This window comes from Drosophila obscura, unplaced genomic scaffold (genome assembly GCF_018151105.1).
Source record: "Drosophila obscura isolate BZ-5 IFL unplaced genomic scaffold, ASM1815110v1 contig_36, whole genome shotgun sequence".
In the NCBI taxonomy this organism is placed as follows: domain Eukaryota; kingdom Metazoa; phylum Arthropoda; class Insecta; order Diptera; family Drosophilidae; genus Drosophila; species Drosophila obscura.
Genome location: NW_024542824.1, coordinates 2428124 through 2455110, shown reverse-complemented (window position 1 = coordinate 2455110; position 26987 = coordinate 2428124). Strand labels below are relative to the sequence as shown.

General features: G+C 44.9%; 6 protein-coding genes across 6 annotated transcripts in view; 2 read left to right on the top strand and 4 right to left on the bottom strand.

Moving 5' to 3' along the window:
* Window positions 1-9275, top strand: part of LOC111080903 (LIM domain-containing protein A) — a 102772-nt gene extending 93497 nt beyond the window's left edge. The window contains exons 11-13 of the mRNA XM_041594754.1: window positions 4720-4981; window positions 5901-5976; window positions 8784-9275. Of these exons, the coding sequence (XP_041450688.1) occupies window positions 4720-4981; window positions 5901-5976; window positions 8784-9012 (567 nt within the window). The 3' untranslated portion in view covers window positions 9013-9275. The remainder of the gene's footprint in view (window positions 1-4719; window positions 4982-5900; window positions 5977-8783) is intronic.
* Window positions 9276-11012: 1737 nt separating this feature from the next.
* LOC111081002 (2-oxoglutarate and iron-dependent oxygenase JMJD4 homolog) lies at window positions 11013-12801 on the top strand. Its single transcript, XM_022376911.2, has 2 exons — window positions 11013-11925; window positions 11994-12801. Exons 1-2 carry the CDS (start codon window positions 11267-11269, stop codon window positions 12682-12684), a joined length of 1350 nt encoding a protein of 449 aa, XP_022232603.2. The 5' UTR covers window positions 11013-11266; the 3' UTR covers window positions 12685-12801.
* On the bottom strand, window positions 12740-13961 carry LOC111081018. Its single transcript, XM_022376933.2, has 4 exons — window positions 13646-13961; window positions 13358-13584; window positions 13122-13298; window positions 12740-13069 (listed from the first exon to the last, which is right to left on the bottom strand). Exons 1-4 carry the CDS (start codon window positions 13850-13852, stop codon window positions 12814-12816), a joined length of 867 nt encoding a protein of 288 aa, XP_022232625.2. The 5' UTR covers window positions 13853-13961; the 3' UTR covers window positions 12740-12813.
* Window positions 13962-14048: 87 nt separating this feature from the next.
* On the bottom strand, window positions 14049-15169 carry LOC111081037. The gene is made up of 4 exons (XM_022376955.2): window positions 14946-15169; window positions 14648-14880; window positions 14413-14589; window positions 14049-14354 (listed from the first exon to the last, which is right to left on the bottom strand). The coding sequence occupies exons 1-4, from the start codon at window positions 15138-15140 to the stop codon at window positions 14102-14104; spliced, it is 858 nt and encodes a 285-aa protein (XP_022232647.2). The 5' UTR covers window positions 15141-15169; the 3' UTR covers window positions 14049-14101.
* Window positions 15170-15218: 49 nt separating this feature from the next.
* Window positions 15219-16692, bottom strand: LOC111081011. Its single transcript, XM_041594752.1, has 4 exons — window positions 16587-16692; window positions 16143-16482; window positions 15668-16071; window positions 15219-15608 (listed from the first exon to the last, which is right to left on the bottom strand). The coding sequence occupies exons 2-4, from the start codon at window positions 16353-16355 to the stop codon at window positions 15344-15346; spliced, it is 882 nt and encodes a 293-aa protein (XP_041450686.1). The 5' UTR covers window positions 16356-16482; window positions 16587-16692; the 3' UTR covers window positions 15219-15343.
* Window positions 16693-16965: 273 nt separating this feature from the next.
* Window positions 16966-19593, bottom strand: LOC111080971 (transcription factor hamlet). Its single transcript, XM_022376869.2, has one exon. The coding sequence runs from the start codon at window positions 19490-19492 to the stop codon at window positions 17759-17761; it is 1734 nt and encodes a 577-aa protein (XP_022232561.2). The 5' UTR covers window positions 19493-19593; the 3' UTR covers window positions 16966-17758.
* Window positions 19594-26987: the final 7394 nt, after the last annotated feature.

Genomic DNA, 26987 nt, shown 5'->3' with positions numbered 1-26987 from the left:
ATTGGTAATCATGCTCCAAAGCCCCCGCAGGGTGGCATCCCAATCGTAGCATACGGAATGCGGCGGTGGGTGGGGGGTGGTTTGTGGTCCCTTTCGGGCATCTTTTGTTTCATTTGAAACCTCGAACCCTCGAAACGTACTCCATTTAAATGTAAGTTACGAGTATTTTAAAATTGTTTTTCATCTTTCAAATTTCGTTCCATTTAATGAAACTTTATGGCTTGGCCAATAAATTTCTGTGTTGCCTGATTTTCGGGTCCATTGGCACCAAATGAATCCAACCAACCAACCAACCAAACTCCTGGCCATTTTCATGCATCAATTCTTGTTGTTGTTTTTTTTCTTTTTTTGTGTTGCCTTTTCAATTTACAAAATAACATTTTCAGTGTCAGCAGAAAGTTGTTTGGCATTTTGCAAAAATTATTAGCCAAAATAATGAGACTCCACGCCCCAAAATTTTGCTTACCCCAGGCAGGCAGGCAGGCAGGCAAGCTCCCTCGCATGTCTTCCACTTCTTTTCATTTCTAACCGACCCCCCCCCCACCAGCCCGTGTATTGGGTTCTGTCTTGCCACCCACTTGGGCATAACCAGCAATGACCTAATAAATCCGTTTTATGTCCTGGGCCCTGGCGCCGCCTTCTTGGCCGGAAATGCCAGCGGCGTCTGTTCGTGGTTAGTCCTCGGATGCCATACCCATATACAATACATACATATATCTGCCACCACCTACTCCTCCTGCTCCCGCTCCAAGGAACGACTTCGACAGCGACTTCGACTCGCTGCCATTTCAATTCATATTCAAATTCAAATTGTAGGCGTGGCCCCGCCATTTATTGTCTGGGCCATTAGCTGCACTAATGATCCATTCAGCAGGGGCGAAAGAAAAGAAGCGCTCTAAAGGGGGGAAAAAAAAATGGGAGGAAGCCCCAAAGGCGGCCATATTCAAATACGAGTCCTGGGATGCAGGACGACCCAGAACCAGAACCAGACCCAGACATGCCATCCAAACACAAACAAACCAATACCAATACCAATAGACAGGCAGGCAGACAGACAGACAGACACATCGGCATTGTCAATATGCTTAATGGATTTTCAAATATTTAAACAACCTCTCGAGAGCCCAAGAAGATGGCATAGCATGGCGGCTTTCCACTGCCACTGCGACTCCTCCTCCTGCTGCTGCTGCTGCTTCCAGGGACTACGGACTAGGAATGGGCTCTGTTTGCTCTGAATGCATTCCGTGGTTCGAGCACATTTACGCATTCGCCAAACACATATAAATCAAATGTTATTAGTGGCGAGTGGGTCAGTAGTTGGTGCCGCACTAATGGAATTACAAATTGGATTGGGAATATTCTTCTGTTTGCCCATGCCCATGCCGATAATTGATAATTGATAACTGGGTCAGCAGCAGCAGCAGCAGAACAGATTGGGGTTTTTTTGTATTTGTGCCATTCCCAGGGAATTATGCAGATTATAAAAGGCGAAGTAAGGGCGCCAAGTGGGATCCTGGGTTTTGTGCCTTAATCTCTTCTGCTCGATTTTGAAATGCATTCTGCCTTGAGGGAGAGGCCGCAGCCAGGACTCACAGGAATATGCATTTTATTTTATTTCAATTTAAACTTTTTAATGAGTTTTTGCATTGTGCCCCCTAATGCCACACACACACAGACACAGACACACCTCGCATGTGTAAAGGGCTGCCAACTTGCTGCGGATTTCGTTGGGAGTTTATTTATTTACAGAGATGAGTTTCACGCTGAACCACCAGAGTTTGTCTTTTCCCCACACTTTTTTTTTGTGCACATTTTTTTGGGGGTCTGAGCTGTGGCGCAGATTTGAACGAAAAATTTTCAAATTAATTTGAAAATAAATTCAATTTAAATGCGGCTTTGCTGCTGATGTTTTTGCTGTTTGTGTTGGCTTAAACTAATAGCCACTGCAGCTGCAAATCACTGCAAATTTTCATACGGAAAGTTCCCCCCCAATTCACAATTCACAAATTGCATATTAAATATTTTTGGCAACAAATTTTGAGCTGAACACAATTTCAATTTAATTGCCGGCAAAAAAGAATTCGTACAAATATAAATTCCACATAGCCCGGGGGCTAATCTCTGTGTGGAATTATTTAGTAGAATAAGAGGCAAAAAATGTATAACCATTTTGGGGCACACAGAGCGAGCGCTCCTCCAAAACGTCTACTAACCACAATTTGTTCCTCTGTCAGTCAGTCAAACTCTGGACATTGTTCGAGGGGCAGGACCGGGGACCCGTCAATATATATCCGAATGAAAAGAGCGAATGGAATAACTCTATGCCTGAGGCTTTGGCTGACATTAATGAGCAAATGTGAAAAGTTTTCATTGCAATTTTTCCGCTGTCACCCAAAAGAAAGATCCCTGATTGTCATTGTTGAATTCCGCACAGCCCACAGCCATACAGCACATTGTTGGTCAGCGCTCCTTTTGTGCGATTGTCCCTTTTACAGGACCCTCCAATGTCCAGAAACTGACATGAAAAGGAAAATGTTTTCACATAAAAATCATACAAATTTTTTGGTTTAAAAAATGGCAGAGAGATTGAGAGGGGTTTTATCCCTGAACCTTTCATGAACTTCAAGCGTCAGCGTTTTCATTTGTACAACAAAAAAAAAAAAACATGAAAAACCCGCAATTATAATGGCAATTAAATGCGTTTCAGAAGAATGACAAAATGCAGAATATAAACATATTCAATTGAATTGATTATAATTATTTATATGTTATGCATTCAGCAAAAGGATTAATTGTACCTGCTGGCTGCACTGTCCAAAATGTAATACAAATTGGTGCTATCATTCATTGATTCCAGTCATTGGTTGCACTTTTCTCTGACTGTACATATACATACATATGTATGTATGTAGATATAATTATTGTGGACAAATTATTTGTATCTGTAGCTATTTATCTCGAATGCCAAGTAATTAATCACCCAATAAATTTGTGTTATTTTAATTTACTGAAATCCGCCCCCTGTGACATCGCTAAACAGTTCAATGAGCACCGTGCACCATAAAACTAATTTGCATGAGTGTCTCTCTCTCTCTCTCTCTGCATGTGTCTTATGTGCACCGTTAATTAAGATTTAATGCCCTGCTCAGTACTCAGTGTCGGCCTACCCAAAATTCGATCGGTACGTGCCTCCCCCGCCACAGCCCCATTATACCTTATCCCTTTTCTATTTGCCATTTTGTGTACGTAATTAAGCGACAATAAGCATTTAATACACATTTTCTATGCTCCACACACACACACATGGAGTTGCAATTAGTTGAGCCTTCTTCGTGCATGTTTACGCTCGCCTTTAATGCCACGCCCATTAAGTACATACACCGCCCCATTGAACACACACACAGCGACAGAAACAACAAATTGTTGGCTAATTTGAGAGGAACCAAAATGCCGCCAACGCCTCCGTTGACATCACAATACGGTTGTTATATATACATGTATTTTACTACGTACATACTTACATACATATCCACATTAATGTATCCATACATATATGGGTATGGTACATATATTTCAGCAATTAAAAATTATCTGCGACTCGGCATCGGACATAAAATACACTGTAAATTTGCTTTGAAATTAAGCCAAACCAAGAGAGAGGAAAGAGTGGATAGCAGAGTGGATAGAGTTGAAATGAAACGATGAAAAGTCCTCATAATATGTGGAATTCACTGTTTATTTTTACGGCTATTCTTCCTGGGGGGGGTTGGTTAATGTATGTAATAAATATTAGCTTACAAGCTGAGGCCGCTTAAGCGACGTGCGGATCGGGAGAGAGTGCGCCATCAGAGAGCGGTAACAGTGCGCTGTAAAGGGAAGCAATAACAGTGCGCTGTAAAGGGGAGCAATAACAGTGCGCTGAAAACGGTAGCAATAACAGCGACAGTTGGTTAATTGACTGTTAACAAGATTCGAATTTGTGAATATTGCTGCCTCAAATAGTTAGTTTTATTATGAATATAATTGTAGCCGGTGGCAATATCTTTCATACTCGATATTTAAGAGCTTATCTCCTACATCTAAAATCGAATCCATCCACGAAAAAGGGAAACTTTCTTCGAATATTTAATCACAATTTCCCCAGTTTAATGTCTTACAGTGTAATAAATTTAGCTCACATAATTTGTGTGGCTGCTCTGGACTTAGGAGCATGAGGAGATTGCATCAGATTAGTAATTATGTAGCAAACCCCACCCACCCACAAACACACACACACAGCCATATTAATGTGGAGTGGAACACATAGATACTCTCAGCGAATCCACATAAATCCGCGCATAAATACAAATTACACACACACACACACACACACAGGGACACTGGCAGTAATATCAATTTACTTTCGGTGGGTGGGAGGGGCTGAACCCGGAGCGGCAGCGGATGTCAAAGGTTAAATAAAATCTCATGCATAATGAAACTGTTTTTAGATGTCCTTTGGCTGCTGGCTGTTGGCTGCCGATGCCCTCGGGCCATTACTTATGTTTTATGACATGCGGCTTTGGGTTTTATATCCTTGAAGGCATTTGCACCGCCTTAGCATAAGCAGAGGCACCTCCAAGGTGGAGTCTTAACACTAATTAGCAACTAAGTAATAAATTAACCAACTAAACCAACCAAATATTTTATATCTCTCTCTCTCTCTCTTTGTGATCGTTTCAGACAATCATACGCGAAATGAATCGACTGGGCATGATGGTCGACCTGTCGCACGTCTCCAAGGGCACAATGCGCGACGCCCTGGAGGTGAGCGAGGCCCCAGTGATATTCTCACACTCCTCCGCCTACGAGCTGTGCAACACGAGCCGCAACGTGCAGGACGACATCCTGCAGTCGCTGGCCAAGAACGGCGGCCTCGTGATGGTCAATTTCTATTCGAAATTTCTCTCCTGCAGCGACAACTCGACCGTGCACGATGCAGTCGGTAAGTTATCGGAAATACTTTGCTCTCCTGTCCTGTACCTCCCTCTATTCTTTTCTGCTCCATGAGTTATCGGTGCGAAATCAATCAGAGCACAGTAGCACCCCCCTCCCCGCTCTTCGTGGCGGTTGTCTGCATTGTCTGCTGCGGGGGTCGGTCCTGATTGTCAGTCTATTGTTTCAGCTAGTTCATTATTTCCTTCTGTTTCTTATGTCTCTCTGTGCGCTTTCTATTCTGATTTTTCTGGGCATTGCTTTTGACGGGCCATCAAAATGGGTCCCGTAATCACTTCCTGTTCCGTTGTCTTGCTACTACCTCCATTCTTTTGCCTGCTATATGTACTTTTTGTGTACCCTCTTACAGAGGGTAACGTAGACCTAAACAGAGCAAAGTACACGGCATCCCTCTAGGTGCAAACCAGAGTTACTTTTCGGTACGAATAATCCTCCTCCTCCTAGCTCCTATATCTCCAAATTTTATAGTTTGTGGCATACCCTTGCAGGCGAGCAACGCCGACAGGGTATTTAATGATTCGACCTCAGAAAATGCCTCTCCTCTCTCTTTTCTTTCTTGCTTTTTGTATAAGTAGTATTATAATGAACCTGTCTAATGTTTCACCCTCTCTCTTCCTCTCTTTCTATATCTTTTCATGGCATTGGCCCTTTGTTTTTGGCTGCTCCGTGGACACATTTCAAATTCGCGAAAATTTTAATAACGCTGACTTATGATGACACCAACAACAATGATGCTGCTCTGAACTACTCTGATGCTGCTGCTGCCGCTCAACAATGGACCCCTTAATGAACTTAACAACAAATGGCAACCCCGTCCATCCATCCGATATCCTTCTGCTGACCGGTGACCGGGACACACACGACGGACTCGACACTGCTCTGCTGGACTCGCTCGCTTTGGCACACAGCGCATATTAATCACATTAAGCGCATCGCTGGCATCGATCACGTTGGCCTCGGCGCCGGCTACGACGGCATTAATTAGTAAGTAAAAGTCATTTATTTCACTTAAATTCACATTTTCGTACCGCCCCTCTCTCTCACTCATATGGTCCTGCAGGTGCTTCCATGCTGTTCGGTTCCTTCTTTTCGCTTTTATATTCTCTTTGGTTTTTTTTTTTTTTGTGTGTGTTTTTAAGTTATTAATTGATTATATTTAAGTCTTCGGACTTAACATTGGCATATTGCCAGCGCTGTGGCAAGGGGTGGTGGGGGCTGGGAGTGGAGAGTGGAGAGATGGATGGGGATGTGGATAGACCGTTATTATTTTACCGCTCATTATGGGCACTTTTCCTTTTTGTTCGCTTTTTCGCACATTTTTCGCTGAGAGGCCAACAGCCCGTGCAATCTGTTTGCGAGTTTTAAGTTAAGTTAATTTAATGAGCTCCCGCCGGATAATGAGTGGGCAGGCGATACAAGATTACCAGTAAACGGATTGAACCTATGGACCAGCCATAAACCGCTTAAAGCAGTTGAGCCGAGAACAAAAGAATCCCCGGTAATGCCAAAATGTAAGCAGCAAAATACACGATGATGAGTCCATTTAAATCCTCTCTCTCTCTCTCTCTCTCTTGATGGATATGACAACTTAATTGGCAGTAGAATTGGGCTACGAGAGCGAATGTAAGTTATGGCATTTCGGATATTTGCCTTGAGCTGAGGAAAGATCTTTCCTTTTATATATTTTTAATTGATATTACCTAAACATCAGAGCAGATCAACGGGGAATTTAATATTCCGGTCCCAATTTTAGCCAAAAAGTAAATGTACTTTAAGTCCCTTGGGTTGCAACAAAATGTCACTTACTTGTACGCATAAACATATGTACATACATATGTATGTAGGTGCACCATATGACCCAGTTTCTGGTTGAGGTGTTTCCCCCATCATCACATCAGCAACATCAGCCACATCAGCCACATCATTCCTCTTCATTATCATTGTAATTATTCTCGTCGTGATGCTGCGAAAGTGCATTTGCATAGATTTCCATTTCATTGCATCGTGGACACAATGCAGAAAACAAACAAAATATTCTGGCACCAAAATTTTGATAAACCTACATGCCACCCCTACCCTTCGCTACCCTCCCTCTCTCTCTCTCTCTCTCTCTCTCTCTCTCTCTCTGTTCGTGTTTTTGAATTAAATATTTTGAGTATATGATGGCCGGGCCAACAGTGTTGTAAGTAAGCAGCATACAATTTGTTGGTCATACACTCGCCTGATGAGAAGGAGTGGGTAGGGGGAGGGAAATTCGAGCCCAAAACAACAAATGGCAAATGGGGAAGCCAACAAATATTTCGTGTAAATCAATTTCCAGTGAAGTGAACTTCATTTTGTTTTGCTTTTTGGGGGCAACGCGACCGCAAAAATTGGGTAGAAAAAACAAGAAAAAAAATAAATAGAAAACTGAAAATTGCGTAAATGAATATTTATGAGGCAATTGCCAACCAAAAATGGAACCAAAACATGAACACACGACACAATAAATAATCTAAAATTCTATGAAATTACTAAATGTCAAATGGTCTTGTTTCCGGTCCGTGTCAAACCACATACATACATACATACATACACATATACATACACAGACAGACAGAGTGAGAGAAAAGATGTGAGATCCTGGGGGAATTTACCAATATGAATATTCAACTTGAAGCTTCAGTGGGTGGTGGGGAGTGTCGCTCTCTTCTGACACATGTCGTCCCAACTTTTACATTCCACTGTTCCAGTTTTTAGCATTTTCGTTTATTTAATTAAATTGCCATTACTTTTACTGATTATTGTGTATAAATATTGTGAATTGAATTTTAAGTTTTCTGCCCGCAACAACCACAAATGAGTGCTATTAATTTGGCACAACACACACGCACAGCAGCCAGCCTCGGTACAAAAACCATTTGCACTCAAAATTCACATTCGAATTTAGAGAAATTTTCCAAAATTGCAAAAAGCCAAAAGCCATCCCAGAAACAATCCAAGAGGAAATGGCACATAAATTGCTTTATGTTCTGCTCTTGTTATGGTTTATTTGTGAAGAATGCTTGAAATATTTTATGCACAACCAATACAGGGTGATGCAGAGTGTGGAGGAGCATCCAAGTTCACATGAGATATAATTTTGTACTATTTGTAGCCAAATCATGAACAATGATCTGATCGGTGTAGTATTCAGAGACCCATTAAATCAATTTAAAATGCATCACCCTCTATGAGAGTATTTGTGGCTCCTTCACACAAAGGAATGCTGCTGCTGTTGCTGCTGCTGTCCGTGTCATTTAAATCGTGTTTGGCCTAAACGCCTGCATATAAAAGTAAATTATTATTTATTTGTATAAATGCCTGTTCATAAAATATGATTACCGAGCACTTGAGCGTCCGGTCTGTCCTGGCCTGGCCTGCCCAGCAGAATGTATGCTATATATTTATTATTTATTTTCCTTTGTGGTTTTCTGTGTTTTTGTTGTTCATTATTTATTTGTTTCTCTCTCTTAGTGTTTGTGTGTGAATGTGAATGTGACTTGACTTGAATGCTGCTTTATTACCCATAAAGAGTGCCTGCCTGCCGCCTGTCCATGTCCATGTGCAGCATTCGATTCTCGTTTTGTTTTGCCTTTGGCTTGTTTATTCAATTTATTCTTTATGTCATATATTTTATGGTTTAACGAATATTGAAATAAATTGTGCAGAATGTTTTGAAATATGTGTTTTTGATGAGGCGGTGAAACACTAGACACCCTGGCTCCTCCAGAACCAGAACGCGGACTAATTGATCTTTTATCTGCGTTCAGCACGCCCAAGGGTCTGGAGGATGTCTCCTCGTATCCGACCCTCTTTGCGGAGCTGCTGGGCGGCGGCTGGACGATGGACGAGCTGACAAAGTTGGCGGGCGGCAACTTTCTGCGGGTCATGCAGCAGGTGGAGAAGCTGCGGGACGACAAAAAGACTGCCGGAGTCAAGCCGTACGAGGACCATCCCAATTTCCGCACCGACGATCCGTACAACTGCACCTCCAGCTAATCGAATTCGAATACCGAAGCCGGCCCCAGGCAATCAGAGGTTGTACTCGTACCAGAGATGCAGGCAACGAACGAATAAAGTTTCTGCCTTTCTTTTTTGCTGCAGCAAACATTTCTATGTATAGACGATAGAGGATACACAAAAATGTAGCCTAATCACAGTCTAGATAAGATAAGATTTGTATAAGCTTTAAATACCATAGCTAATAGATATATAAACACCATTTATATGCCTGAATTTTGCGGCAGAATAATTTCCTCTTTCCCTTCAACCCCCCTGTGTAATCGATACGAATTTCTTTTGATTTTGGTGACAATCTACAGACTGCCAAAAAAACTAAATAAAATAAAATATAAAATAAGCTACACACACACCCCACATATTTCTCCTGTAAATTTCGGTTATTTTCTACCCAAAAATAGTTCGCCAGACTTTGTTTGAAAACCTCCAAAACTGGACCAACAAAACTCTCTCATTTCTCATTTAGCTCCCCCCCGGGATATATGTATTTCCATTATACAAATAATTTACACGAAAACTACATATCAAAATATGTAATAAAAATATAAAAAAAAAAAGAATTATTATATTAAAAGTAAATGATTTTTTGCATTCGAAATTCAAATGCAAATATTTGCTAGTGGGAAAGCATACACTTAAATGAATAAAATATATTCTATTCAATATATGAAAACAGAACTTTAAATACTTTAGTCCCAGGCCCAGCACCAGCCTCGGGCGGGACATAAATTAAATATTTAGTTAAATTTTTAAGCAGTTGCAGAGACTCAGTCGGAGCTCTAACTGTATGAATGAATAGCGTAATAAATACTAAATTAGTGTGTAAGTCAAGTGTGGGCGTGGCACTGCCTGCCGCACAGAAAAAAATTGTACATAAATTCTCTTAATATGAAAATAGGATTAATAAAAAAAAAAACAATAGAAGACACTTCATAATTTTCCCCCAAACAACACACACAAATAGAACGCATCGATCTGTCTGTCAGTCTGTCAGTCAGTCAGTCTCGTCTCTCTGTACCTTCTTTCTTTAGAAACCACATGAAAGAAAAAGAATCTAGTAAATTGCTCCTAGCCTAAGTAAACAAATTATACACAATACTAAACCGAATTATTGCCCCAAATATTGTGCATTTTTCTAAACCAAAAAAAAAAACAACCGAATAAAATAACTAATGCAAATCTATATAAATATATACAATACAAATACAGATCTATTGTTACGTTTTTGTACGATTTTGTATGTGTAAATAGAATTTTTACCTATGCCTCTCATTTGTATGGTCATTATTATATAGTTTTCTAGCAAATAGTTTAAGCTAAATATCGCATTGGATCACTGATTCTGATATGCGGACAGTTGTTAGTTCATAGATCGCGAGTCGCGCCTGCAAGGCGGCGTCTGCCAACAATATATATCTGTAAAGTTTATACATATATGGAATATGCCTAGATATAGAAATTCAACCAAACTAACGTACACACACAGAAATGCATATACACACTCACAAATATATAATACAGAATCTCAATTCTCCAATCTCAATTCCAAGACGATTAAGCTCCTTTTTCCGTTGATTTTTGGTTTTTGTATTCACTGAAGTACACACAGACACACAGCATATGTAAAACCAAATTGTAGTTATAAACTTGAATATGGTCAAATGTTTAGCAAATAAAACTCAAAGGGCAACTGAAATGCAGTAATATAAAACAATTAAAGAAAAATCAGAAACTGTTTGTCTTATTTACAATTTTTAAAAGTTGGCGCGCAGCTCGTGAAAATATATATCGCGTGAGGCGAACATCGGTATTTTCTGGCACTCAAACGATAGCCAACAGCGTTGTATCGAAAATACTGAACCATAAAATATACCGCCTGAACCTCGGAAATATACGTAAATATTAACTATTTTGGTATATTTCTGAGGGTCAGGCGGTATATTTTATCCATAAAATGATGGCTCATTTTTGCGTTAAAAATTAGCTTCAATTAGTTTTTTTATATTTCCAATACCGTTTGTGCGCAATTGGGAAAATCAAAAACCAATTTAAAACGACAAAATTAATTCAAAACTTAGCATGCGTTCAGTTATAATCCATCAACTGTCGCATTTCGCGACAGTGCCGAAATTGCGGAGATAGTTTCCTTTTAGTCCCATCGTCATAGTTTGTGTGTTTACATTTCGCTGCGTTGAAAATTATTAATTAAATTAAAACAAAAAACAGCCAGTGCATGTGCGGGGTGTCCTTGAGGATCGAACTTCACCGCCACATCGTATGGCCGCTGAGAGGAGGTCGGGCGCCGAGCTGCTGGGCCTGCAACCACCCCCGAGAGGAGCTGTTCCCGGCGCGCCCAGACAATGTCCTGCGCCGCGGGGCAGGCGAACTGAGCTACAATGAGTTCTACTGGCAGTACATGCACCACAATTGGCCCGTCATCATCACGGATGTGTCCACCGACTGGCAGTGCCAGCAGTGGACCAGCAGCAACGTGGACGAGGGGGACGACAATGCCAATGCAAACACTGGCCTGGCGGGGGCTCACATCAATTTTGACTACCTCAGGAGACGCATTGGCGACTGTCCAGTGCCGGTGGCCGACTGCAATGCCACCTACTTCAACAGCCATGCCAAAGCGGAGCTGAACTTTCACGATTACCTGAGCCGCTGGCAGGCGCGCATCGAGGGCGAGGCGGAAGTGAACAGCAATGTGGCAAGGATGAAGACAGATGATAATCTCTACCTCAAGGACTGGCATCTGGCCGCACAAATGCCCAGCTATGATTTCTACCAGGTGCCTAAGTACTTTGCCTCCGACTGGCTGAACGAGCAGCTGATGGCAGAAAAGCGAGACGATTATCGCTTCGTCTACATGGGACCCAAGGATTCGTGGTAGCTGCAAATGCAACTTTTAGTATACATATACGGCGATTGGTTAACCCATTCACATTCGTTTTTAGGACCTCCTATCATTCGGATGTGTTTGGATCGTTCAGCTGGTCCACCAACATTGTGGGCCACAAGAAGTGGCTGATTATGCCGCCTGGCGAGGAGCTGAAGCTAAGCGACCGCCTTGGCAATCTGCCCTTCAGCATCAACGAGCAGCTGCTGGACGAGCATAAGGTGCACTACTTCACGATCAATCAGACGGCCAATGAGGCCGTGTTCGTGCCCAGCGGCTGGTACCATCAGGTTTGGAACCTCAGCGACACCATATCGATCAACCACAACTGGTTCAACGCCTGCAATGTGCCGATGGTCTGGCGCAATCTGCTCAGCAACCTGAAGGCCGTGCGTAAGGAGATCTCCGATTGCCAGCAAATGGATAACTTTGAGGCCCACTGCCAGACCATGCTGCGGGCCAGCTTCGGCATCAACTACCTCGATTTTATAGAACTTCTAGAGTTCATATCCGCACGTCGATTGGCTGCGCTCGCAGACGATACTCGTAGTAGTTCAACGACCACCAAATTTTTACTTTTTGATACCTATAAAATGAGCGATTACCATGTGCAGCACGATCTCGAGTGCCTGCGAGAGCTGCTGACTCTGATGCTGGATGACCCCAGTGTGCAGCAGAGTCCTGCTCAATTGTCGGAACGCTGTCAGCGTTTGCTCAGCCAATTGGCGGCACAGAAGAGTCGTATATAAAGCCCTTGGCATGGCGTATTTTTTTATACCAAAGTTGCGTATGCGTATACAGAATACAAATAGTCGTAATATTTTATTATCCATGTATATACATAAGTGTAATATTTTATTAAAAATCTATAAGTGTAACTACTCGCCCGCGGGCCATGTGAACTCTCCAATCGTGGTGGGCTGCGTTCTCAGCCAGACGCATTGGTCGATGATGCGGAAGCCCAGCTTGCTGAACATCCCAGCAGATGGCTTGTTGGACGGACCTACAAGCGCCATCACATCGTGTCCCTGGGCGGCCAGGCGATGGGAAATCTCCCTGGTTACGAGGCTACCGAAGCCGCGTCGCTCGTGGCCGCTCTTCACCTGCAGGGCGCCCAAGTAACCGCCCTGTAACCTGTAAGTGGAAGTGAAGTGGCTATGAGATTCTTTTCAGGTATCAATCTTACCTGATGCACCAGGCCACCAGCTCCTGAGACTCCTCTGCATACAGACCAGCATTCACGCACATTCGAATTTGTCTTTGAATAAAGTAGAGCGAACCCAAGTGATGGTTGGGCCACGCCTCATTGATGAGCGGAGCATCGGCCACACTCAATGATTTCAAAATGAAACCAGCTGGAGGCCTGCAGCAATGCATATTATACAGATTCAAATGTCACGAGATTTATTCAGTCAACCTTACTCCACCCTCAGCTTCAGGGCATCCGCTGCCTTCATATAGAACAAATCCGTGAAATCCCGGAACTCCAAATTCAACTGTTTGAACCGAACAACATTATCCACCGCTTCGATGTGTCTGCAAGGTATGGAGCTGCACTTGAAGCCAGCAGACCAGTCCAGTAATTGCAGCGCCTGCTGCAGCAGTCCATTCGTGTGGTTCAAACTTCCCACGAACAGCTGATAGCGATCCTAAAGCGATCACTCTGCTTAGAAACTTAATTGTTTTATGATATTCTATACCATTAAATACCACAATGACAAAGAGCGCATCGGCACTGGCCTGCTCTCCCTCCAGGGTAAAGAGTTTTAAATGCTTGATTTGTGGATCGGCCTTCAGAAATTCTATAAAATTATCGAGACAGTAGTATTCCGCGCAGAATTTAGGCCAGCTGTTTTTGTAGAGTTTTTGATAGGCCTGCAGCTGCAACAATCGCATAACTTTTAGCTTGGCGCACATGTCGCTGGAGCGCACAACCTCTCGCAACAAATAACCAAGCGAAAATGATAGAGAATAGAGTGGTTCCGTTTCGATAGTGGGGTTGCCTCTTGGATGGGCTCCATTAAATAATTCGTTCTCTCTTAATCCATCAGCGCTCTCTTAAGTCAATCGTTTGGCTAGTTCCCACACAGCAGTTGCCAGCCCACGACAGAGGTTGTGTTTAATCTTGTTATATTTAAATTGCATTCTTATTCTTATCGAAAATGATCACTCTCCATCTGGCCAGGTAAAGTCTCCCTGGGCGGGTAGTGTCGCCAGCCAGCGGCAATGATCGATGACCTTGAAGCCCATTTTCCGAAACAGGCCCGAGGAAGGCTTGTTGCCCGGACAAACTTCGGCTGTAACATCATGGCCCAGCAGGGCAACGCGTCGGGAATACTCTTTCACCACCACAGCACCAAAGCCGCGACGCTGGTGCGAGTCCTTCACCTGGAGGGCAGCCAGAAATCCGTCTTGTGCTCTGCAAAATAATGACAGCCTATTATCGATCGTTTGTAGATAGTTTTGGGTTCATTTACCTTATGCACCAGGCCACCAGCTCTTGGTTGTCCTCGCGGTACAGTCCCACGCAGGTGCTCGTGGCGATCTGGCGCTCAATAAAGAACAAACTGCCCGGCTGACTCCACTCCCAGGCGGCGTCCACAACGTGCGCGTCCAGCTGGGAAAGTGCCTTCAAATAAAACCCAGCGGGCACTCTGAAAAAGATCTAAGCTGAATTCTGTGGTGTGGCCAGCCATTTGGGTATTTGCTCACTCCACGTCCAACGCCAGGGCCGCTTTTCTTGGCAGAAAGTACAAATTATTTTCCACATCGAACTGCAGTGGAATCCCTTTGGCTTGTATGACTCGGGCCACAGTCGCACCGTATCTGCTGCGTATGCTGGAGCACTGCATGCCGCCCCACCAGTCCAGCTGATGCAGAGCCTGCTCCAGCAGTTGGTCGGAGTGCTCAGCATCCAAGCAACCGACGAAGATCTGATAGCGATCCTGCCAAAGAGTTCACAGTTCACATGAACAAACAAAAATCACTTGGAAGTCAGTCGGCAGTTTACCACAATCACAAACAGTCCAAGTTCTTGATTTGGCAGCGTGTAAATTTCCACATGCTTCAGATGCGACCGAGTCGTATGGAGACCAATGAAATTGTCGAGACACTGCAGCTCCGTACAGTACTTGGGCACGTCGCAGGCGTAGAGTTTCTGCAGGTGCACCAGGTCCTGGAGGCCCACTTTCTGCAGGGAGACCATTTTCACAACTATCCGCAAAATGTAGAGCCCTTTGGGCTTTATATAGAGACTTTAGAGACTTTATATAGAGAAGGTTATCTCACCTTTGGGTGCCCTGGAGACAGGTGAAATTTTATGGATGTCTGGTCTGCGTCTTGTCTTAATCAGCTTTATCAGAGATCATTTTGTTTTGTTATAAAAAGATGCGCTATCTCTATCAGTATTTATTCATCGTAGGACCAGTCTATCTGGCCGCTCGCTTTGGGTAGGGTCATGCTCCAGTAGTAGTGCTCGCCCTGCACCAACGAAAACTTGAGTCGCTCGAACAGCCGGCAGGCAGCCGCATTGCTTAAATTAACCAGAGCCGTCACATCCTGCTGCAGGTCCCTTGCTATCGCCTGGGCAATGGCAGCGGCTACAATCACACCCAGGCCGCGACGTTGATGGGATTCGCGTACCTCCAGGGCGCCCAGGAAGCCGCTTTGCAGTCTGATTTAGAGAGCATAAATTAGTTGTTCGCGATCTCCAGGGAGTACTGCGATTCCTACCTCAAGCACCATGCACACAGCAGTCCCGTTTCCTTTTCATATAATCCCATATTTGTATTATTTAAAATCAGCAGTTGAATGAGGTACAGGCTGCCCGGATGACGCGCGGACCACAGATCGTTGATGAGCTCCGCATGCTCCAGCCGCACTCTGTCCAAGTAGTAGCCCGCGGGACACTCTATTTCCAGCTGCTTGGCCCTCTCGCAGGATAGGTGGTACATAATGGTGTTCTTCTCCCGATCCATTCCCAGCCGAAGCTCTGCGAGCAGCTGCCTGTACACCAGGTGGTGCTCCGCGTGAATGGCACTCACTTTGTAGCCGGCAGACCAGTCCAGCAGCCGCAGAGCCCGTTCCAGCTGCGGTCTGCGCCTGCTCAGGTTGCAAAAGAACAGCTGGTAGCGATGCTGAAAGAGGTCGAAAGAACCCGATTTAACAAGCGGCAGGGGGAAGGGTTTCTCCTGACTCTATTCCCTACCACGAGCAGAAACAGTCCATCGCTCGCCCAGTCATTGTCCAGCGTGTAGAATGTCAAGTGCCGGATTTGTGGATCATCTTTCAGCCAGCGCAAATAGTTGTCCAGCCAGAAGTAGCCCACGCAGTGTCTCGGCCAATCGATCAGATATAGCCGCTGCAACTCCCTCAAATCAGTTAAATCCGTTATCTCTGTCAGCTGATGTTCCGTTGCCATGCTGCTGCTATCTTTTTTTCTCTCTTGCAATGTTTGCCGTTTTCTATGCCGGCTCTCTTTTTATCTTCTAGTATTAAGTTACTTTCCACCGTGTTGATTAGCTGAAAGATTTATTTTGCCTGCACATCTGGCACGGCGGGTTTTGTTTTATTTTATTTAATCAATTAATTATGTTATAAATGTTTTATAATGTTCATATTCCGCGCGCTTCACTGCTTACTAACTGCTTACATTTAATGTTTGGGAATTCATCGAAATTATAGTATAGAAATAAATTATAACTTAGAAAATAAAACCTTATAATTCCCAATTCAATATTTCCAGTAAACGGTATTGGAATTATAAAAATCCAAATGGAGCTCACTTTTTCACGCAAAAATGAGCCGCAGCTACAGCCCGATAATACCACGATAGTATCGATTGGTTTTTCAAAACATTCAACGTTGATATTCCTCGATTTTGATATTCCGTTTAATATTACTAGCCAGCTGGGAATCTCTGCCCTAAAAAAATAATTTTATCCGATAGAAGTTTTCAGAAGTCTTTCTTATTGGATTATTTACATATTAAGGTTCAAACAAAAACAACATAAAACGAATGTGACGTCGTTTTGTGGCGTTGCCAGACTCGTGCAATTCGTAGTTGCTGCGGGCTGCCATACCTGCAGCCTAATATGGAAGTTAAATGTCGCATATTTAGTTTTTCGTACTGACAAAGTCTGGACGTCATGAGACCAATGCGCCAGCTAGTGGACGGTAGGAACTGTTACGTATACTGGCCGCTAGTAGCGCCATACATAAAACTGAACTATTCCAGCAGCTGGCGCCAGTGTGTCCAACTTGAATTTAATTAAATTAAATTAATTTTAAACTGTTAAGCAAGCCCGAAAATCCATTTATCAAAAATCTGATATTTAGTAAATTTTAAAAACTTGTAACTTTTTATTTCAAACAGTGATTGCGTTTGTTTCTTTTCTTTTCCTGTTTTTCATACATTTCTATCGTGTCATTTTGTATATATACACACACAAAAAATACCAATGCTTAAGCCATATCTAATCGTAGATTACACATATACTATATATATGCATGTATGTATATATATGTAGGTATAGATAGATATAGATACATATATGGATTTGCCAATTCTTGTTTTGTACAATTACATTTACACATAAAGAACATTTAAGATATTAGGATTAAGATATTTACAGCTAGACTTTAAAGACGAACGTGCTCTATAGTAGATATAGTTTAGGGATCTTCTTTCGTTGCGTTCCATTCCATTCCATTCCGTTGCGTTTGTGTGTGTGTGTGTGTGTGTGTAGTTGTTGTGGAGAGCAACTGCTCTCTTCTGCGATTATATAGTAGGAAAATGTGTTGAAAATTCTTGTTGGCTGTCCATTAGGTATGCTGCTGCTCCTCTTTGATGGTGACAGCAGCAGCAGCAACAGCATTCGGTATGGTAGTGGGAAATAGCTTGGACGTCAGAGTCTCGAGAATGGGCTTGGAATCTTCCTCCTCGGCGGCTGGGGAAGTTCTCGCTGCTGTGCTCTCTCCAGCTGCGGAGGTTGCATCGTTGCTGTCTTCACTAACTTTGATGCGTTCCGCCTGCAGGCGGCGCAGCTCTTGGGCCAGCGCCTCCGATGTGTCCGACTGCGTGGGCGTGTGCCGCGAGGATGTGGGCGTGTGCGAGGAGGAGCACGAGCTGCTGGCCGAGCTGCGGGGCGTGGTCACTGACTGATGATGGTTTTGCTGCTGCTGGTGATGCTGCTGCTGCTGTTGCTGCTGTTGCTGCTGCTGCTGCTGGGTGACCTTGCCCATGAAGGTGCGGATCTCCTCAAAGTAGGACTCCTCGCTGGGATTCTCGCAGAAGCGTCGAATGCAGTGCATCCGTTCGCTCACCCCGCTCAAGGCGCTCAGCGACACCGCATCCGACTCATGCTTCTTGAGGTGCCTGTCCAGATTCGTCTGCTGGCCGAAGCAGCGCTCGCAGATCTCGCACTTGAAGGGCCGCTCCTTGTTGTGGATGTTGCGCACGTGGCGCTGCAGGTTCGACGAGATGCTGAAGGAACGTTCGCAGTATTTGCACTTGTACGGCTGCTCGCCCGTGTGGGTGCGCAGGTGGCGCGTGAGGTTCGCGGAGCGGGGGAACACCTTGCCGCAGAACTTGCACGTGTACCGATCCTTGTTGCGTTGCGGCAGCGCGGCGGCTCCAGGCCCAGCGGCACCTGTGGACGCCGGAGCTCGGGCCTTGGTCTTTCGCGAGTGCTGGCGGGTCTGGTAGTCCTGCAGCTGGGGATGTGAAGCCGTCTTTCCGCCGCTGGCAGGGCCCACAGGGCCTCCTCCTCCCCCGCCTGGCAGTTCCAGCTGCAATTGCTCCGTGGGCGGGGGCCATGTCAGCTCACATTTCTTCAGCGGATGCCGGAAGGGGAACTCGCCGCCCGTGGGGCTCGTCGATGCAGCCGCTGTGGTGGCCTTTCCCGGCAGCACTCCCGCAAAGACATTCCGGTACTGCAGCGGCAGCGTCTTGGTCATGGCCTCGAGCAGCGTGGGATGCACTGTGGGCACCGTGCACTGCGGCGGTGCACCGAGCGGATGGGTGGTGGTGGGTCCGCCCGGCCCGCTGCCCGCTCCCTCCCGCAGGGCACGCAGCATCTTGCGGCTCATGTCGAAGCCCAGATCCGCCAGCGAGGCGGCTATGTGGTTGTTGTTCAGCTCCTTCTCCTTCTGCTGGGCGGCGGCCAGCTCGCTGGCGAACATGATTAGGTTGCTGTTCTCGTCCTCCATGGGACTTCCGGGCTCCCCCAGATCCGTCTTACGCTTGTGGGCCAGCCGCAGATCCAGCGGCTGGTCGTAGCTGCTCCTCCTCTTGGCCTTGCCGCCATGATGGAGCTGCTGATGCTGCTGCTGCTGCTGCTGGTGCTGGTGGTGCTGATGCTGATGCCGGGCGGCCGTCGTGGTGGTTGTCGTCGTGCCAGTGGCCGCTGCGGCGGAGGAGGAGGCGGCGGCGGCGGCTGCCAGGTCGTAAGGTACGTGTGATATATACGATGTGGGTACTAATCCTAAGGCAGGGTAAACGCAGCCCTGTTTCGGGCTAGGAAGCATCTTTCTTGGTGAGTGGTCTTTCTCTCTCATAACTGTTGCTAGCTAACTGCAACTGTAACTTTTCTGTGGCACGCTCCCTATGCTCGGGCTGTGGCTTCAAAAATGTTTGATCAATTGATTGATTGATTGACAGACTGCCTTATATCTGCTGCTGCCTTCGTGATTTCAAATAGTTGTAGACAGGAATTATATACCTGCAACAAAATGGGAAAAATGGGGAAACATGTTAACAATTAAATACAAAATTTTCCACATTTTATATTTATATTATTTAAATTGCTGCATTCCACATTCCAAGTTCTACATTTCTACGGGCTCGAAACAAGTTCTCGGGTGCGTCAGACGGAGACTTCCCGTTTCCGCAGCTGTTGCCAGTGTTCGGTGGCCGATCGAAAGGGAAGTTATAGGCTGTCTGGGGCAATGGGAATACCCATGTACGTCATAGCTTTACCTGTCTACGAAAATGAAGTGCCTTCTAAGTATAGTTAGCAGCAACTGTTTTTCCCCACCCACCAACCCGAAGCACATCATTTTCCCCCCTCGCATCTTATGGTTTATTCTTTTTGTGTGTGTGTTTTTTTTTCGGTTCTTTTTTGGGTTCTTTTGGCGCAATGCCAAAGGCATCTGAGAGCGACTGAGACACCACACGGACAAATGTTTAAACAATTGTTCTATTGTCTGTCGTCTTAGGGTGGAAAAATACTTGAAAAATGTACAAGAAAAAGAACAAGAGAAATACGAATACGAAAAACGAAAAACGGTATCTAGAGTGACGATTATGTAAGACAAACACATAGCGGCAGACAAACATCTAAACACACACACACACACACACACAGACTGAGTAGTCGGCAGAAAATAGTGGGTGGGCAGGGTAAAGCAAGGGATTGGGGGGGGCCACAGTAGCAGCTCGTGTGGAGGTCGCCTCCGGCATAGGCCAGCGCTTAGAGGTGCGTGCAACTGCAAGAGCGATTTGCTGCGTAGGCTGCGATGCTGGCAGATGGCACGCCAGGCCAGGCCAGGCCCGGCTATCCCCCATTCCCCATTCCCCAGCAGAACGAACCCATCATCAGCCAGCCAGCAACCAGCCAGCCAGGCAGCCAGCCATGTGAACCAAGTAAGAGACACACACACAGACCAAGACACACAACATCTCGAATATTTGCCAACTCTGGCAGCCAACAGGCGACAGCAAGCCAACTCAAAGCGAAACGGCATTCAGGTGGGCGCGCGTTGATCTATGGGGCTCTGTTCTGCTATCTAGAACAGAATTTTTCATGAGACATTTTCGTGGGCTGTGGTGCTGTGGTGCTGTCGTCGTGGTTGTTGCAGCATTTAGCGATCGTCTGGCTGCAACAAATTGCCTTTTGTTGCTGTTGTTGTTGTTGCTGCTGTTGCACTGCTGTTGAATTGTTGCCAAAAAGTTAATTAGCCGCATTTGCTGCCTTTGATTTGTGGTCTCTTGTTATTATGGAGTCGAAATTATTGTTGCAGCACTTGTAATTGGAGCTTGAGAACGTTTGTGGAGAGATCGCCTGCACTTACAGAACAATCAAGTGATCTGCCAGTGAGGCAGATCTCTGATAACTCTTTTCGGAAAAACGCTTACTGGAGTGAGTAGTGGGGAGAATTATTATAAGCTTTTGCCACTTTAATGCAGAGTCAGTTGGTGGGAATTTTGATTTTTGCAAAATACTTTAAAAATAATCTTGAAATGATTCACTTTCACCCCTCAAATGATTTTCTGGAATGTTTATTTGCATAAAATCCAATGCAAAATATTTAATTATTTACTTAGCTGCTGGCAAATGGAAAATTGCTGCTCCTAATGAGATCATTAAATAAATCATCCTCGAAACGAGAGTAAGAGTGAATCCAACCATCAACCGTTCAACCGTTCAACCGTTCAACCTGCACCTCAATCATATCACTTTTGCTTGTCAAAAATAAAGAGTAAAAATTGCACAAGCACCCCGCAAACCGCCCGATTCGAGCTCCATGCCTGCAATGGCCCCCAATGTGTTTTATAATTTGTTGCAAACGTGCCAAAGCGGTTGACAATTATAGCCAGGCTCTTAAGCTGGACGCCACTGCATCATCATCAGCAGCACGATCGTCACCAGCCAGCAGCCAGCAGCAAGCAGCCAGCAGCAAGCAGCCACCAGCCAGCAGCAATCGTCATCATCATCATCAGAGGCTCCCATCCGTTTGGGAAGCCTGCGAAAAGAAAGAAGACCCAAGCCGAACCAAGCAAAAACAAGAAAAAAAAAACCAATTAAAGAGTAACAAAGTTTAAGCGAAGCGACAGACGGACGGACAACGGGAGCAATGAAGCAAACAGTTCAAGAAACGGACGGTGAAGGTACAGATACAGATACAGATACAACATTCAGTAACATGGCCAGAGCCAGAGAGTCGTCGCCGTCGTCGTCGTCGTCGCATGTTGCCAAAGAAAAGTGAAATCAAAGTTGTAAAACCGCGAAAACGCAGTCAGGCAGACAGACAGACGGAAAAGCGACACATAACACAGCGTCGACGGTTCGCTCCAGATTGGAAAATGTCCAGTTCCAGTGCTGGAGAGATGTTGACAATGTTGCAGAGAGTTCGCTGCAAGAGGCTCAACACTGCAACTGGAACTGGAACTGAAGCATAGTTATAGAGGATCGCGACTGCAGTTGCGAATTAAGTTTGTCATGTTTTAAATGATGCCACCAAAAGTCGTCTCGACCCCAACTAATCCCAGGCGGCAAGCAGCAACACAACCCATCATTATTGAGCAGGCATCAGCATGCAGCATTCAGCATTCAGCATCATGATTATTAAATGCAGCTGCATAATTATCATCATAAGCAACGATAATCATCTGCTTCGGTCGCGCTTGAGTGTCGTCGCAGCAGCAGCAGTAGGGAGGCGGCAGCAGGCAGCAGCAACAGGCAGAGGCGGCAGCATAATCAAGCGCGACTAAACCACAACTAAATATATAGCTAAAACTAAGACTAAGGCTAAAAGGAAAACCAAAGCAAAGCAAAGCCGGCGCGACACACAATGAAAAACGAGAGTAAAAATCTCCAAAGCAAGCCGCTCACTGAAATGGAAAATTAAACCTCGTTACATCAGTGGCAGAAAGCAGAAAGCAACAGCAACAGCAAACAGCAAACAGCAAAAGCAACTTGCAACGCGGCGACAAAGTTTGCTGCCAGGATCACACACATACACACGCATAAGCACACACAGGCAGAGGCACTCACACAAACACAGATGAAGAAAAGACTCTCTAACGAGGCAATAGTCGCAGCAGCAGCAGCAGCAACCTGATACCAAAATCGTCACAACAAACTTCCAACACAGCAAAGCAAACAAACAGAGAGAAAGAGGAGTGGAGGGGAGAGGAAAGCAAAGGAGAGTGAAAATAAGTGAGTGAGAGTGAAAGAGATAGACAGATAAGCACGCACAGCCTGTGCCTCAATCTCAAGCTCAAGTCTGTGGCGGGCCATAAAACTTAATGCGAAATTATGTGCCAAGTAGATAGCAAAGATCCATTCTCAAGATCATTCACTTGATCTCAGCAATAGGGAATTTCCCTGATGGAATTGTGGGTGAGGAAAGAAGCTGCTGCAAAAATATAGGAAAACTTAAGGAATGTTGGAAGGAAGGACTTGGTTTCAATCTGCGCGCCAATCAATATAATGAAATGATATTGCGAGTTCCATTGGATAATAAGGAGGGTCAGAGATATTGATTATCCATTTAATACATGATAAACCAATCTATGGAATTTCTGCTGCTGCCATGATCTTTAACTGATCTTTAGTAAGGATCCGCGTAAGGTATCCGGTTAGGTATCCCGTAAGGTAAAGGGTTCGCTTGCTTTTAGATGAAATCTCGCTTTGGCTTAATCCCAGTGAGATAAATCAAAAGTTTAAATGGTAAAGGGTCAGTCCCAATCTTGGCGCTACTATCTCGATGGATGATCAAGAAGAGTCTGCGGAAGAGTTCTCCCTTGAAGATACGAGTATCCTCCGTTAAGTATTTGCCCCTAGAGCCAGGCGTAAATAATGGCGAGAAGGAGTAGCAGTAAAAGATGGCCAAGTTGTTGCTGAAAAACTGTGTGCAACATTTCAACGGTGCAATTGCAACTGCTGCAGCAGCCACAGCACAGATGTTGCTGCTGGATGCGTTTGAGGAGTCGGCAGATGATGACGACGATAATGATGATGATGAGGGGCTGCTGTTGCTGCTGCTGCTGCTGTTGCTGCAGTTGGAGTGCAATCTGTACCACTTTTTCCTTCACTGGACACAACAAGTGTAGCAGCAGCAGCGACAGTTGCAACAGAGAGCAAACACATCTCCAAATCACGTCTTGGAGCGTTGTGGTGGTTGTCGTCCATCGTCGTTACATATCTGGTTGTCTAGATTGGCTGGCTCTGCTGTGTCTCTGGACGGGACGGGACTGGCCTGGCACTGGCCTGGCTCTGGCTCTGGCCTGGCTCTGTGGCTCTGGACAGCGACGGTCGTCGTCGTCAAGTAAAATAAAAAGTGAGAGTGACATCGGAAATTGTTTCAATTTTCCAAACGAAACCAACAAACTAGCAGCAAGCCAAGCAGCCAGGCAGCCAGGCAGCAAAAGTTGCCTGGCAATTGCCATCGTCATCAGCAGCAGCAGCATCAGCAGCAGCAGCCTCGGTCGTTGGTCTGTTGAATGAATGAATGTCGAAAACTGTATCGAAAACAATTTTTCTACGTATGCCAACAACAGCAGCAGCAACCCCAAACGGCCTAGGCAGCCCCATCAGCAAGTGCTTTCCCAATGCTCCAAAAAAATAAAGTTAAGTAAAGTAAAGTAAAGACTTCAAGCCAATCCACAGCCACTGCTACAGCCACATCCACATCCATGAGCATGTGGCAGAGAGACCGACCAGTTGGCTGCCTCGCCGCTGGCTGACTGCATCCTGTTGTTTGTTATAGTTTGCGATGTTTTATTTCTTACTTTATCTTTATATAACTAGCACACACATGCAGACAAACAGACTAACAGACGACCAGCCGACCAGCATCGTCGTTCGTCCAGCCAACAGCACACCGACACCATCCAACGATTCAAAGATCCAAACATCCAACCAGCCAAAGATCCAACCAAGTCCAGACCAGTCCACTCTAACTAACTAAATGCTTTGCTTAAATAATTGAAATTTTTATTTTTTTTTATTTTGGAATTTTTTCCCTCTTTTTTTGTTTTTGTCGTTTTGAGGTGCAAAAATTGGTTTAGTTTATATAGACTTGGGCAATTTCGTAGCTGGCTGCAGTTTTATGTCCCTCCGTTTGTGGGCTCTGCTCTGCTCTGCTCTCCGCCGAGAGGGACGCACCGCGGACCCCATAAATTTAGTGTTTGCGGGAATTTGCGGATTTGGGGGCTGTTTATTGAGCCGAGCGAGCGGGCGCCGTGTGAGCAAATGTTTGGAATGCATGGAAAACAGCTCAATTGAAATTTTCAAAGGTGGTGGCTGGCGGGCACCTCACATAATCGATGGCCGAGCCGTGGTAATTACCGCAGCTTGGAATTGACTTTAAATGCTCTCAGAGCGGTGAAGTTTATTAGTGTTGATGTTGAGTGAAGTGTTCGAGGCCATTAGAAGAAGTTGCCACTAGATATGGGAATCCATGGAGAGGAGAGTACTTGAAGTATATTTTAGGGATTATGAGGCTAATAACTAGCTCCAGATTGATTTGTATTCGAGGCATGTAAAGAGGATGTAGGAATATTTGAGTAATAAATAAATAATAAATAATTGATTCCATTTTAGGTACATTAAATACTAGATATAGGATAATATCCCAGAGTGGATAGATATATATAAAAAGGAAGGCTAAATCTAGTTAACTGAACAGCAGGCTTTTCCTCTTCTAAGGCCAGACTTTCCTCCCGTACTTTATGGGAAATATCACGTATACGCATAGTTTATTTTGTACCTTTTACTTCTTGCCTCTTGCCGCATGCAAACTTATGTCTCAGCTGCCTCTTTGCATGCCCAGAATATCATTGAACACTTTCCAGTGAAAGATTTGATGTTCAGTTCAGGATGTTCACCTACCCAACTGTTTGTTTGTTTGTTTTGTTTGTTTTGTTTGTTTAAGCCATGTTTCACTGCAACTCATTTGCCTCGTGCCCCCAATGATGGCTGCCTCCTCAACTAATTGAAAGTCAACAAGAAGAAAGAGCTGCGAGAGTACCCGCAAACTCCTGCTGCTGCTGTTGCTGTTGCTGCTGCTGGCCAGATGTGTATCCGTGTAGCTGCCAAAACAACCAAAACCGAACCGAACGGAACCGAATCGAGTCCGACCAACCCACCCACCAGCTCACCCAGCGAGTGAATGGCGAAATTTTTGAAAGTGCCCATATGATCAGGCGACTATCAGACGAAGCGGACAACAACAATAACGGGCCCAAGAAAGAAAAAAAAAAACACTCATCGCTGCCAAAATATTCAAATATTTAATTGAAAAAGAAACAGAAAATAGCGACAGAGTCAGCGTCAGCGTCAGAGACAGAGACAACAACAAGAGCAATACAAAAATAATGCCCACATTTCACGACTTCATCAATAGATCGAAAAAGCCGAGCAGCAGCAGCAGCAGCAGCCGTTCAGTACACAAATCAGGCGAAAATAAAATTAAATAAGAGGAGAAGCTGTGACTCTGTAGCTGTGGCTGTGGCTGCAAATAAACTACTCCATTTGATTGCCTAAACGTTTTCAACAGCTCAGCGTTTTTGATGCAATTAATTAGATTTTTATTTCTTCATTGAACCAGCAACTGTATCTCCATCTCCATCTGTATCTGTATCTGTTCGTTTGTGTGTGTGTGTGCGCTGCAGCGGCCGCGGCAGCGGCAGCCCATTTGATTTCGATTTATTACCACACACTCCAGTTGGGGCAAATGATACAATTATTTATATGCGAGACGTCAGCCAGAGAGAGAGGAGATGGCAGTCAGTGACGAGGGGGGCATGCAGCCTGGATCTGGTCCTGAGTTTTGAGAGCCAGTTAAGCTTGTTCTAGTTGAAAGCGATGCCATGCCATGCCATACCATTCCCAACTGCAGCCCCGATCCTGGCCAGTTTTGTCGCCACATATAAGCTCTATTAAAAATAACGAAATAGAAGCAACTCGGGCAAACGAAAAGAAAGAAAGAAGACAACAACAACGACAGCGAAAAAAAAAAGAAACCATATCAACATTCACATCATAAGTAAACCAGTTTGCACCTGAGAGAGGAAGAAGAAAGTTGTCTTGGCCATTTCTGTTGTATTGGCCAGGCCGGGCCGGGCCGATCCGAGCCAAGACTCTGCTCTTTTTTCTACTTGCCATTTATACACACACGCTACATACATGCAAACATATATATCGCTCGATTTGAAGGAGCCTCCACTCCATCCACTCGATCCACACGCGGGCGTTGAAACAATGGCCACAAGGAAAGCCCCCCCGAAATGCCGCGACAGCCCGATCCCGAGCCAGTAAGCCAGAAA

Coding starts and splice junctions, on each gene's coding strand:
- LOC111081018 (XM_022376933.2), bottom strand. CDS start 13,852: ATGTGCGCCAAGCTAAAAGTTATGCGATTGTTGCAGCTGCAGGCCTAT. Junction 13,299..13,357: donor GCCCTGAAGCTGAGGGTGGA/GTAAGGTTGACT, acceptor GCATTGCTGCAG/GCCTCCAGCTGGTTTCATTT. Junction 13,070..13,121: donor CTGGTGGCCTGGTGCATCAG/GTAAGATTGATA, acceptor TTCCACTTACAG/GTTACAGGGCGGTTACTTGG.
- LOC111081002 (XM_022376911.2), top strand. CDS start 11,267: ATGTGCGGGGTGTCCTTGAGGATCGAACTTCACCGCCACATCGTATGG. Junction 11,926..11,993: donor ATGGGACCCAAGGATTCGTG/GTAGCTGCAAAT, acceptor ATTCGTTTTTAG/GACCTCCTATCATTCGGATG.
- LOC111080971 (XM_022376869.2), bottom strand. CDS start 19,492: ATGAGAGAGAAAGACCACTCACCAAGAAAGATGCTTCCTAGCCCGAAA.
- LOC111081037 (XM_022376955.2), bottom strand. CDS start 15,140: ATGGTCTCCCTGCAGAAAGTGGGCCTCCAGGACCTGGTGCACCTGCAG. Junction 14,881..14,945: donor TTGGACTGTTTGTGATTGTG/GTAAACTGCCGA, acceptor ACTCTTTGGCAG/GATCGCTATCAGATCTTCGT. Junction 14,590..14,647: donor GCCCTGGCGTTGGACGTGGA/GTGAGCAAATAC, acceptor GATCTTTTTCAG/AGTGCCCGCTGGGTTTTATT.
- LOC111081011 (XM_041594752.1), bottom strand. CDS start 16,355: ATGGCAACGGAACATCAGCTGACAGAGATAACGGATTTAACTGATTTG. Junction 16,072..16,142: donor ATGGACTGTTTCTGCTCGTG/GTAGGGAATAGA, acceptor GACCTCTTTCAG/CATCGCTACCAGCTGTTCTT. Junction 15,609..15,667: donor CTGTGTGCATGGTGCTTGAG/GTAGGAATCGCA, acceptor TCTCTAAATCAG/ACTGCAAAGCGGCTTCCTGG.